At 40.0% G+C, this 14017-nt stretch overlaps 1 protein-coding gene across 1 annotated transcript; it reads left to right on the forward strand.

Annotated features, from left to right (window-relative positions):
• The first annotated feature begins 700 nt into the window (after nucleotides 1–700).
• LOC126983544 (transcriptional repressor protein YY1-like) lies at nucleotides 701–13992 on the forward strand. Its single transcript, XM_050836311.1, has 5 exons — nucleotides 701–1222; nucleotides 4952–5136; nucleotides 5478–5636; nucleotides 6017–6186; nucleotides 10273–13992. The coding sequence occupies exons 1-5, from the start codon at nucleotides 790–792 to the stop codon at nucleotides 10397–10399; spliced, it is 1074 nt and encodes a 357-aa protein (XP_050692268.1). The 5' UTR covers nucleotides 701–789; the 3' UTR covers nucleotides 10400–13992.
• Nucleotides 13993–14017: the final 25 nt, after the last annotated feature.

Raw genomic sequence — 14017 nt, forward strand, 5'->3', positions numbered from 1 at the left:
TATAGTAGTAGTAGTAGTAGTAGTAGTAGTAGTAGTAGTAGTAGTAGTAGAAGTAGTTATCAATACAGAATACTGCTTTCAGTCCTATGTACTGAAGTCCATATACAGAGGGCTATATAATGCAAGTAGTTACAATAATAATAATTGCATTGGAGACCTAGCATTGTTTTCCCAGTCCTACATCCGCATGGTTTGATAGCCATTACATGCGGCGTTAAAGCAAAGCAGTAGGCCAGTCATAACACAGCAGAGGCAGCAGCAGGCATGACTATTTCCTTACTATCCAAAAATGCTTGCACCCCACACAGCCACGAGACTCAACAAGGAAAAGCATGCATTCCCCAGCACCACGGCCCGGGCAAGCACCTAGGCAGCATCACCAGGCACTAAAACATTCCATATCTTCCCTGAAGTGGCCCTGTAAATCGTAAACTATCGTAAATATTCGTAAAAAGGTGAGCTGCGTGGCGGTGCTTGACAACCGCCGTCTGACGCCGTGCGCCTAGCCAGCCTGAGGTGCCAACGGAATACCATGTAAACCTTATTTCTACCACATTTACCGCATAGAATACAAGTTTGAAGGCTATAATATGAATAAACGTATATATGAAACTTATCGGTACTGGTAATATTACGTCAGAGGGGTTATATTTATGGTAAAAAGTGAAAATGATGAGAGTGCTGGCAAGGCGCTGGGGCCAGAGAGAGGGAGGGAGAGCAGTGGCAGGGGAGAGGAGGAGGCGGGTGTCAGCGCTCTCTCTCTCCCTTATTCTTTTTCCTCGTTATACCATGTCGTCCTCGGATTTCGTGACGGAGGTGGAGGTCCAGCCGGAGATCCAGGAGGTGGAGATCGAGGCCATACCAGTGGACATGCCCGTGGACGCCATCGAGACTTATGAAGGGGAGCCCATCATCGCCCTGCAACAGCTACCTGAGCCCGGTCGAGAGGAGATCATTTTCCAGACCCAGGAGGAGGTGGTGGGCGAGCAGGAGATACCCTACGAGATCCCAGTCCCCGTGGATCATGACGTGTGCGTGGAGTCGTCCCCAGGCCCGTCCAAGCGCCAGAAAAAGGGTCAGAAGAGGAGACGTGAGGTGCTGGAGGATTTCACCTCGGCCACCACCGCCTCCCTGGGACAGAAATGGGAGCAGAAGCAAGTCCAGATTAAGACCCTGGAGGGGGAGTTCTCCGTCACCATGTGGTCCTCGGGGGTCGACGAAGGTAAGGGTCAAGTGTCAGAGTGCCATGGGTGCCACAGGAGCTTGCATGGGTTAGGACGGCAGGGTGACAGCGTGATCGATATGTCTCCGTTTGGTGTCCGTTTTCTCGGCTTTTCTCTCTCTGTGCGTGTTTGTGGACTCGTGCTTTCCATTCTGCGGGAGTCTGTGTTTGTTTTTGTTTGGTGTCCGCCATGAAGGCCTGGGCGCAGCCATGTTAAATATGGCCTCGAAGTATGGCGGAGGACGAGCAATGGCTGCCGAACGCCATTTTCAGCTAGAGCACCCTCTCCGCTCGTGACATTTTTTGATATTCACTCGTGTTGGCGGCTCATATGACCTTATGACCCATTCCAAAATATCTTTGCTACCCTATGCTACTTCCTTGCCCAGAGATAAGGGAAGGGGGGATCTCCTTGCTTCATGAGAGGCTTGGTAATGCTATGAGACGCTTCCTTGTTGTCCTGCCTGACCTGTTACCAAGCAGACCCCACCGTCATTTTTTGATGTTTCCGCTCTTTGTCGGCCTTTTGTGGTTATCAGGGGGATTTAGCAACCTTCTCACCGCCTTGCTTTACTTATAGCTTTGAGTTGATTGGCAGGGGGCCGCGGCGCTAGGGAATAAACGCTTAAATAGTTCTGACGGAGTTGGTTTATGCCAGCCATCTTTGCTGTCTGGGACAGGCTCTTTTTTTTTTCTATTTGTCTTTATTTTGGCTTCGGCCTAAAACTCCTCAGGATGATGTTAGTTTTCATTTAATATTAGTAAGCTTTAGTTCGATGGCGAAGTACATTAGTGGGACAAAGGACAAGTTTTTGCAGTGATGGGAGCTAAAATTCGGATAATTTTAGATACTCCCCCTGTGCCCCCCCTCAGGCGGGAGGGAGCAAAGACCCCACAAATATGAACAATTTCATGAACAAGAGCATCAGGGGGTAAAAATAATCTGTACCGGATGAATGGCACCTGCCGCTGCGGTCATTAGCAGCCTTGACCTTGGTAATAATGTTGCCGTGTAGGCGGGCAGGGAGGAAGGTGGAGTCGGTGTTTGCTCGTTTTTCTGCTGTAGTCATGCCCCCCGTGAGGCCTGACCTCAGCCACTACCAAATTACGTGGCCGGAAGTTGGATGAAAACAATAAAAGGTCATTGTTTTATCTATGTAATACTAGATTGAATACTTACAAGTTTCATATAAACTCTGTTGTGCACATTATGATATTGATCCCTGTACTTATATATATATATATATATATATATATATATATATATATATATATATATATATATATATATATATATATATATATATATATATATATATATATATATATATATATATATATATATATATATATATATATATATATATATATATATATATATATATATATATATATATATATATATATATATATATATATATATATATATATATATATATATATATATATATATATATATATATATATATATATATATATATATATATATATATATATATATATATATATATATATATATATATATATATATATATATATATATATATATATATATATATATATATATATATATATATATATATATATATATATATATATATATATATATATATATATATATATATATATATATATATATATATATATATATATATATATATATATATAAAACATGTCTGATAAAGGTGCATAGTTAACCATGTTGGCAGCTATTGTAAATCTTCAATAATGAATTGTTGAAATATTCTTGCATACAAATCTGTTAAATATTCTAGAAGGAATTTTCTGATGATAGACTAATATTTGTGTGTGTGTGTGTGTGTGTGTGTGTGTGTGATCTTGATATTAAGCAAAGAAGAAAGTGATTTGTAAAACAAAATGTTACATTCTAAGAATGACTTGAGACATATTTACTCAAATAATCAAAACCAATTTTAATGCTACTTCTACTTTTACCACTACCAAAACATTTATTAGCACCTCTAAAACTAACCCTGGAAACCACCACCACCATCACTAACCTGCTCCTCTACCTCACCCCTTCCCCAAACTATAGGCTGATTAGTTTGACGTCAGTTATAGGTAAAATGCTTGAGTCAATAATAGTAGATAGCATTAGGGACCATATTAACAGACAATTTAATTCATGACTCACAGCATGGGTTTATTAAAGGAATGTCGTGCCTTACTAATCTTTCATCCTTTTACAATAGAGTATACGAGGCAGCTGACAATGATGATAGTTACGATTTAGTTTATCTTGATTTTAGTAAGGCCTTCGATAAGGTACCTCACCAGAGACTGTTAAATAATGTCAGGGCTCATGGAATAGGAGGGAAGGTTTATGATTGGATTTGCGATAGGAAACAGAGGGTTACCATTAACGGTAAAAAATCCGAATGTGGTAATGTTACCAGTGGGGTTCCTCAAGGTTCAGTTTTATGCCCGCTTTTATTTATTATCTACATCAATGACATAGACCAGTGCTGTCCAAACTTTTTCGCCTATTGTACCCTTTATTACATTCTCCCACTGTTACGAACCCCCTATGGCTGACTAAAGTCAATTATATATATCATATTTGCATTACATTACATTAAATTTACGTACACGTACAATACGCGTCCTTCCTAGGTATCCAACCGTCCCTCCCTCTCTCTTTTCCTTCATAGAACATGGGAAGTTTCTGCTGTGTGTGTGTGTGTGTGTGTGTGTGTGTGTGTGTGTGTTCATCGTCTTTTCACGTACCCCTTTGATCTATGCTGCGTACCCCGAGGGGTACGCGGACCCCAGTTTGGACAACACTGACATAGACAATGGGATAACTAGTGACATAGGTAAATTTGCGGATGACACAAAAATAGGACGCACTATTAGGACAAGGGAGGATGCTAGAGCACTGCAGGAGGATCTCAACAAACTGTCAGCATGGTCAGAGAAATGGCAGATGAATTTTAACATCAAGTGTAGCGTACTAAGTGTAGGAACATGCAACCCATTACACGGGTATAGTTTAGACTCCACAGGGATAGACAGAGCAGAGTGTGAAAGGGATTTGGGAGTGTTAGTGAACTCTGACCTAAAACTAAGGAAGCAATGTATTAGTGTGGGGAATAGGGCTAACAGGATATTAGGCTTTATTAACAGGACGGTAACCAACAAGAGTGCAGAGGTCTTCCTCAGACTCTATTTAGCATTAGTTAGGCCGCACTTAGATTATGCTGTCCAGTTTTGGTGCCCACACTACAGAATGGACATCAACTTGCTAGAATCAGTTCAGAGTAGGATGACCTAGATGATTCAGGGGCTTAGGAACCTCACATATCAAGATAGGCTGAAACATCTCAACATACATTCACTAGAAAGATGAAGAGTACGGGGAGATCTGATAGAAGTATTCAAATGGGTCAAGAGTTACAACAAAGACGATGTAAGTAAAGTACTGAGAATCAGCCAGCAGGATAGAACACGCAATAATGGATTTAAATTAGAAAAGTATAGATTTAGGAGGAAAATAGGCAGGCATTGGTTTAGTAATAGGGTGGTGGGGGAATGGAATAGACTCAGCAACTGCATAGTGAGTACAGGGATGATAGCTTGTTTTAAGAGTAGACTTGATAGCTACATGGACGAGGATGACAGGTGGTAGTGGGAGGGAATCTGGAGCTGCCCTGTGTAGGCCATTCGGCCTCTTGCAGTCTCCTTATGTTCTCATGTTCTTATGTTCAGATGAGCTGAGTAACCCCGAGCCCGACCCGGACTACACGGAGTACATGGCTGGCTCCAACAAGAAATTGGCCGGCATTCCGGGAGTTGACCTCTCGGACCCCAAACAGCTGGCTGAATTCGCAAAGATCAAGCCAAAGAAAGCCAGCAGTGATGACATAGCGCGCACTATAGCCTGCCCACACAAGGTGTGTTTATAAAGGTGTTGTAGTATACAGGCAACTAATTTATTAAGCTTGTGTCTTCTTGGCTCTATTCAATTTGTATCCTGCCATTTTCATGTTAGGAAAGCTTGCAGAATAGGCAGAATGCACATTTGTACCTCATCAATCTTGATGTAAAAGGTATGACATGCCTAGGTAGGCCAAAAAGAATATTGGCCTTCATTGTATGGGAGGTAGGAGATTTTTGGTCCCCTCTTTTTTTAATATGTATTATATACCAAAAAATGTGGTAGTTTGCTTCAGTGTTTAAAAAGGTTGATTTATGTATATTATCCCACATAATTAATAAATAATTTTCCACTCAGGGCTGTAACAAAATGTTCCGAGACAACTCCGCGATGAGGAAGCACCTACACACACACGGCCCACGTGTACACGTGTGCGCGGAGTGTGGCAAGGCATTCGTGGAGTCCTCCAAGCTCAAGCGCCACCAGCTGGTGCACACCGGGGAGAAACCCTTCCAGGTGAGGAGCAGGGAGGAACACAACACCTTCAGGCCTCAGGAGTTTGGCGGAAATTTTTTATAAGGAATATGAAGTGTAAAATATGCATGTAATATGAAATATGACATGTTTTGTGATGGAATGATATGTCAAAGTTTTGTATTGAAATTTTTGAGGATTGTTATTATAAACATATGTGACTAAACAACTGCCTGACAAGTTAAAACAGAAAACAGTCATTAGAACACATATGCATATTTTTCTTGCCATATCCTTACTCTTAATCATTGGTTCATAAAATTGTCATCATAGTGATCAAAGGTTTTAGGGACATCAAGATAAGTCCAATTCACTACCCTTGGCTTATAGAGGCATTGTAACTTGTTTTCCTCCATTTACAGTGTACATTTGAGGGGTGTGGTAAACGGTTCTCTCTGGACTTCAACCTGCGTACACATGTGCGTATCCACACGGGTGACCGGCCATATGTGTGTCCATTCGACGGGTGTAACAAGAAGTTTGCACAGAGCACGAACCTCAAGTCACACATACTGACACATGCCAAGGCCAAGTGAGTGTGTGTGTGCATGTGTGTTTCATTTGCTATGGTCTGATCATACACTGGACTCATAATCCCTAACTAGTACTGTACCCTTACGAATGAGGTTGGACCTCAGGTGATGGGTCTTTGGGTATAGCCAGAGCCACGGGTCACACAAACCTGACTTGTTGACTGACCTCCAGTACCCATTCATTGCTCTGTGGAGAAGGGGAAGAGATTAGCCCTTAAACCGCTGCAATCGCTTATATAATCAAGCCTCTCCGATCCCGTGACGCTGTGATCGCTTATATAATCATGAATTTTCGCACCGTATGTTTTGAATTTTCCTGGTGCGCTTCCTTTCAAATGTGTTCTTGTGATCGCTGGCAACTTAGTCATACCTTCACTAGAGCCTGAAATTCTATGATAAGGCCCTTATTCGAGTGTTTGTGGAAATGTAGGCGGCGCCTGGAAACTCTCCTGACCCGCCGGGTAGTAATCTACCATAACATAATAGAAAATGTGGTAGTGGAAGAGAAAATGGAGTTTGTCAAGGCAGACTAGATTACAAATTTTGAATTATAACTTGGATATAATACGTAACAGTAAGCCTCTTTGCACACAGGTGTGTGTGTGTGTGTGTGCGGAAAGCCCCAGTTGTCTTGGTCCATGGTGTAAATCAGATTTTTTTTACATCATTATAGTTCATTACCTGATTGAGAGAGAGAGAGAGAGAGAGAGAAGAAAGGCGAGCTGGCAGGAAGATACGATAGGCCTGTAAGTGGGAACACACACACACTCACACACTCCATCCCACCCTCTTTCCCTCCATTCCTTCACTCATCCAAACACTCCGTGTGTGTGTGTGTGTCCTATACGTGTAAGACCAGGATAATGACTGGAGTCGGACACGATCACGCGCAAAATGAACAAGATCGAGATGTCTGTGGTTATTATCATGCAACACACACACACACACACACACACACACACACACCATTCAACACACACACACACACACACACACACACACACACACAGGGAGGAGGGGGGGTGATAAGTTAGGCCTCTCTCTCTCTCTCTCTCAATGCATGTATACACAGACACAAAGAGAGAGAGAGAGAGAGAGAGAGAGAGAGAGAGAGAGAGAGAGAGAGAGAGAGAGAGAGAGAGAGAGAACACATTGAGAGGAAAAACAAACAAATGCAGAGAGAGAGAGAGAGAGAGAAGCTGTGCGGGCAGATGCCCACCACTTCCACCCCATTCTACCCAACATGTCACATTTTTCCCGCACTTTGGAAAGCGCACGAATTTTTAGGGCCTATTATTTACTCTAATTATTCATGTACCACTCTGAACTGCTGTAATACATCAAATTACATTTTTCTCCTTGATGACATACATACTATTAGATTTGTATTTTCACTTTTTATTATGATGTTAATATTAACTCACGAAGGAAAAATATCCGGCATTTAGTCCTCCGCAGTTTAAGGGTTAAAGGGACTGCCCATCCGTCTCCATGCTGCTTGAACTTGAGACTTTATGGTTGTTACACGAGCATGCTATTCACTGCACTATTGAGCTGTGTGTGTGTGTGTTTTAATTCCTGAAACATGGGAATCAAAAGCATGTCCATATTCTAGTGCATGTCTTAAACATCAGTGGGTTAGGGTTTAGGACAGGGTTGCATCTCGACTATTTATGACAGGCATCAGAAGTCACTTGGTTTGTTTAATGTTCTCCACGCCTTTGCATGAAACTTAGAGGTCACTAATAATGATAGTATGTATTTATATGTTGTTACCAAATTGTATTTATACAAGATTGAGTTCAGCTCATTGTGTTTTGTCTTTTAAAAGTATTATCCTATGTTTTTTTAATACCGAGTATTTTTGCCACACTAATTCTGGTAATATATTCCTCTGAACTATTGCTCTGCCTGAAAAGCTGAATATTCTCGTCTTTTCATCTACTCTTTGCTGTGCCTTCTTGATGATGACTGTTAGTGTTGAGTACGGAGAAGTGAGACGGGTTTTATATGGGGTGAATTGAGTCAATATTATAATGTAAAATGCTTCAGTATGTTTCTTTCTATTATGCTCATAAAGCACCACTAGGTATACAATACAAATGTTGTTAATACAAATTTTTTTGTTGGAAAATGTGCATGTAACATCCATTATTGTAAATTTAACAAAATTGCACCCCATTAAAGTTTTGCATAGTATAACTAATAGTTTTGGTGATTTTGCTCTATTAAAGTTTTATCATGGAAAACAAAAATTCTTGTGTAATTTCTTGAAATAGTTCAGCTTTTATCAAGCACTGTCAAACAAACTAAATAGCCCTGATAGGCAATCATGTCACATCTCTTTCAAGAATGGCAGCCCCAACTTTTCCAGTCTCTTCTTGTACATTAAATCTGTCAGGCTGAGGACCATCTTGGTTGCTGCTTTTTGTATTCTCCATCTTATTTATGTTTCTTTTTATGTGAGGACCAAACTGTTCCTGCATATTCGGATTGGGCTGTAATAAAAAACGCTATAATTTCTTCACCATCTCTTCGTCCATGTAGTGAAGTGCCATGCCTATCAAGAGCTTATGAATCTTTCTGACAGTTTTGTTGATGATTTTTTTCAGGCAACTAATTATCATGGACCAACACTCCCAGGTTCTTACTTTTGCAAATTTTACATAATTTTCATTTTTTATTGTATTCTGGCTCCATTTGTAAATCCTGATCAGATCTTCTTGCAGCATTGTACAATCCTTGGCTTCTACTATCCACAAGATCTTGGTATCATCAGAAAGACTTGCATAACTGTTCCTTTCACAGTATTGCTTACATAAAATCTGGAATTTTGCTTGCAAACCATAAAACTCAGAAGCCAAAACTGTAGTGCTGAAAACACAAAGATCACACACAAGAGCACAAACACAAGCAGACATGAGCGTGAGGGTGCTACCTCTGTGAGTGTACAACATGGACCGAGACCTTATATCCATGTACATTGTTTTCTGCTATGAGCGCTCTCATCTTGCGGAGCCCTGTCCAACCCTTGCGTCTTCGACTTGTACAAACAGGATGCTACCACTCGTAAAGCAAGGCATTTATTTTTTTTATTTTTTTTTTTTCATAAATCAAAACACTCATAAAGTAGGGCACTCATAAACCAAGGTATTACTGTATTCCACTTCCTTTCCTTCTACTCTGTTGACTCTGTTGATTCCTTCCTTATGTGTTTTCATTTGCCATTGACAAACCTTTAGAAATTTTGGTTCCTCCTAACACTTATCAACTCTAAAATTTATTTTCTGCAGATTTTTACATATTCATTCCTAGTTCTTTTGTAAAATTCCTTTTGTTCTGTTATTACCTCTGTTTTCCCATTCTACCCAGGTGGCATCTTTCCTTTTTTTGCTGTCACATGTTGAACCAATTATTTTTCCAGTTCTTTTTCCTGCCTATTTTTGGCATGTTTAACCATGCCTTCGTTATAAAAGTTTAAAAGATTTCCCACCTCTCTTGTGTCTACTTTTTTCTGAGTTCCTCTCACTCTACTTCAAAATACTTCCTCACTCCTGCAAAAGTGTGCTTTCCTCTGTTGGTATTTAAGGCTATCTTGCATCCACACCATTAAGACAACAATCTAATAGATTCTTTTAATTTTATATTTTAGCATTATTTTCGTTTGTAATCATTATCTGATAATTTATAAACATATATTTCATTCTGAGGACATTTATGAACTACTGTGTCAAACGGTGGTGTTTTGGTCTCATACCAGTAACAATAACCCCTAGGCTTACCAAAACCTAACCATCGGGGTAGAAGATGTAGGCTGATTTTTTTTTTTTTATTTATTATTTTTTTTTAAGTATCTTATATGGTGGGAAATATGGTATATCTGGTTCTTTGTCCAGCAATAGACTTTCTTGAGTGTCTTCATCTTCATGTCGTGTCTCTTCATTGCTATTTTCAGTAGTATACTGCTGCATGAATCTTTACTTTCTTCTCATGCATCCCACTCCTCCCAATATGTTTGTGTGGGAGCATGTGCAGACATAAACATGCTGTGTCTGTCACTAACCTCCATTCATCTCCACCCCTAGGAACAACATGCGTGCGGCGGCTAGCACCACCCCACAGTACGAGACAGACTATAACTCCACTCAGCAATACGTCCAAGTGGAGATGCCCTCACCTGACGACCAGCAGTTTGTCATCTACACGAGCTAATCCCTGATGGCCTAGGAGGTGTGGGAGCATGGGTGATATCCTTATAGGGTAAGGGAGGGAGGGGACGATGGGATGGTTTAGGGTTTTATGCCAATGAGATGCAATATTTGTGTCCCACTTGGTTTACTTTTTCCTTTATAAATTACTGTGTGTGTGTGTGTGTGTATGTGTGTGTATGTGTGTGTGTCAGTATCTTGACTATATACACTCGACCCTCAATCTCCTGGGCTAGGGGGAGCACCTGTTCAGGAACAACAAAAGTCCCTTCAAAGATGTTTACAGTACTCGGTCTGGCAGTCACCAGTATTCAGTACCTGCCTCGCACCATTACCATACTTTGTCCAGCACATCTGAGAGATTAAATAAAACAAATTACTTGAAGGCTTGCAGTACATGTCAACAAAGCTGGTAACAATGTCCACCATTTTCTCTTTCAATTTCAGGTGCTTAAGCTTATAATACAATGCAAATTATTTAATAATAAGCTTCTTTCTATAAAAATCAGGTAATAAAAAATTAAACAAGTAATAAAACTGGGTCATAACTACAATCAGCTGCTCAGCTGATGATGGTAAACAGACAAGAATATATGCCACAAGAAGAAAAAGAAGCAGCACCTTAGTGAACCCGTTGTGGACATTTCGTTGAAGACACAGATAACTTAGAGAGGGTAAAGTACTAATAACGAATAAAATTATACGAATTCAATAACTGCACGAGAATATGAAACTTAGTGAATTAGTAAACCCAATGTGGCGGCAACATTACCATCACTGCCACCACAATCGCCATCTGCTGTATGGCCAGACTTTTGTGTCAATACCCACACTTGGCCAGGCATATGTCTGGTAACCACCTGGCTTAGCCAAACCACAGAATTTTTACTTTGATTCTGTTTCGGTTCCCGAACTTTACCGGGCACGTTTGACAAAAGCCAGACCCCAGATTTTGTCTGGGAAATCTGGTATCCAGGAAGTCAGGGGTCGAGTGTACAGTAAAAGTCCTTTAATCCAGAATGCAGGGCGTCTTGTATCTTCCGGATCAGCAGATTTTTCGGATAACCAGGAGGGGAGCTCAGAATGTTCCAAAGACACCAAAAACGTACAGACACAGCCACTGGACCTCAACACCTGGGAGGATTCAGACGACACCGCTGGCTCCCAAGCCAGGCACTGCACAGCCACGCCCTTGACCCAGGACACCAAGAAGGCACACATACATATATACACATGTACATATATTTGATATAGACTGTACATTATGCCTTACAATGACATTTGCAACAATGTGAGGGCGAGGTGGTGGCAGTGAGGTCAGCAGTGCTTGTAGAGAAATCAAAGTACGAGACAGGCCATGCGTGGTCATGATGCATACACCCTTCCTCATGTCTGTTCATTTTGACATTTTCATCGCTTGTGTCTGTGTTTTTGTTTTCTTTTACTGATTGGAGCGTCCACGTGGGTGCGGAATTGGATAGTTCGGTGCATCACTGGTGTCCATTTTTCAGTATTTTCTTTTTTTCCACAATTTTTCTTGCTGTTATCCGAAAATGATAAAAATGATCCTCAGCTTAAAATCCCAAACCATCAGGATTTCCGAAGTACTGGACGCCAGATTATTGGACTTTTACTGTATGTGACTGTGTAAGAAACAGTTAAAACCAGCTTTGCAGAAGTCATGGGATGTAAAAGCTTGTTTCTGTTTTGGTCTGCATTTGGTTCAGTAACAACCAAAACATCTTGGAGTTGCACAGGAGAATGGATTGATAGTGATTAATTATTCCATACACTTCCTATTTTTTTCACTTATTATTCATATTTTACTTTAATATTATTTATTAGTTTTACATTATTTCAAGACAGTTTTATGTATTTTTAACTCCATGGTTCAGTTTGTATTTGTTGTTCCTTGTGTCAAGTGTAGGCGAGCCAAGGGATCAGGTACAGAAATTTTTGTTGTCACATCTTTTACAACAGATTTGCCCATACAAAATCAGCTCTGGCTATGATCATGTCAAGGCCTCAAAGTTACTCTTTCAAAGGTGGCATCTGCTCGATACTTAGTTTGAGGTTGGCACAATGATCTTATATTCACAACTGGCATTCACCATCTCTCACTGACTATAATGCTGCTAGCTAATGAAATCATTCACACCTGAAATCAGCATTTGACACCATTCACTACATATAGAACACATACCAAAATATGTTGATATGCTAAAGGATGGAAGTTTATACAGGATACCTTATTGTACAAAGAACAATGGTTTCATACAGCTTCCATATGGCAGTAGGTGGAAAAATCAAATTACAAACAAAATTGTATGGATGTGAAACTAAAACAACGGAGAAATATCATTTTACCACAAGCCTTTTGCCGCCATAGTCTCAGTTGTCTGAATTACAGAACATTAGGCCATTGGTACTTCTTGCTGGGAAGTTATTTTATTTTGTTGGCTCACCTCACTTTGTTCAGAGATTAATTTGGTATGGGATAGTGTTTATCTTAAAAAAATACCTCCCTACAACCTCATAGTTTTGCCTGTACTTGATTAATAAGTTGTCACATACCTAATTCTTAGCATGTGTTCCCAGTAAAGTGTTTGGCCTTTCCCACCTTTTCCCCAGCCATGGTTTTGTCCTTACCTGTGCTGTGTAACTTGTTCAGGGCAGCAGGAGACCCACAGTCCAGAGTCAGGGTGACACCAGAGTTTGGCCTGCAGAAGTAGCCAGGGAGGTGCTTAGTGTAAGTGTTGCCTTGTGGTCAACCTTCGTTATAGCAAATGACATAAGTGAAATAAACTAATATATTCTAACATGGGTTATGGAGATTTTTTCATATTCCAAACGTGCAAAAGTTGACTTTTAAGATAAAATCAAATTTACGATCATCCGTCTGCATCAAAATTTACCATTTACTAGTTTTGTGACAATTTAATTATATATTTGAGAAATATATAATCATGTTTGCCTCAAGTAACAAGACTCCTGCTATATTTTTTCTTACTGATTGAAAGTTTAGGCATAATTTCATCAAGATTTGGATGAACATGAAAAGAAGGGATTCTTATTATGGGTGTAGTGTTAACTGGTTCATAAAATCTGGCAGAGTACAAAATGATTTTTTAAGCAGCATGAATTAACGGTATTTTGTTTTCTACCTGAGTGTGTAGCATATTTAGGTTAAAACACAGGATTCATATAAATTATGTCAAATGTTTGAACTTGTTTGGTATGTTGGGTCAAGTGGAGCCTCTTTTGGCATATATTGAAAAGAGATAGTTTAAATGTTTACCTTGTTTGGCAATTAAATATTGTTTCTCAACATGCCCGATTGTTGTTATTATTATTGTTATAATAAGTTGAATCAATGGCATGACTGTGTTTGAAATTTTTTAAACAGCACTTGCCTTGGGAATAAGAAAAGGACCTGCATAAGTTTGTATAAAATGTGAATGTGTGTGTGTGTGTGTGTGTGTGTGTGTGTGTACAGGTGTGTTGTGGCTGTGTGTACAGGTCTCCAGGTTGCCTCACACACACACTAAAAGAAAATTACCTGTTGTAGTGGTGTAGCATAAACTCTTTTTTTGCAAACCTGTGTTTGTCTTTACCCTTTTCA

Source organism: Eriocheir sinensis, chromosome 54 (genome assembly GCF_024679095.1).
Source record: "Eriocheir sinensis breed Jianghai 21 chromosome 54, ASM2467909v1, whole genome shotgun sequence".
Taxonomy (NCBI): domain Eukaryota; kingdom Metazoa; phylum Arthropoda; class Malacostraca; order Decapoda; family Varunidae; genus Eriocheir; species Eriocheir sinensis.

What these genes read in the sequence shown, in the direction of transcription:
- LOC126983544 (XM_050836311.1), top strand. Translation starts at nt 790, where the DNA reads ATGTCGTCCTCGGATTTCGTGACGGAGGTGGAGGTCCAGCCGGAGATC. An exon ending in CCGGGGAGAAACCCTTCCAG is followed by an intron (nt 5,637 to 6,016) that starts GTGAGGAGCAGG and finishes CTCCATTTACAG; the next exon opens with TGTACATTTGAGGGGTGTGG. An exon ending in CTGACACATGCCAAGGCCAA is followed by an intron (nt 6,187 to 10,272) that starts GTGAGTGTGTGT and finishes CTCCACCCCTAG; the next exon opens with GAACAACATGCGTGCGGCGG.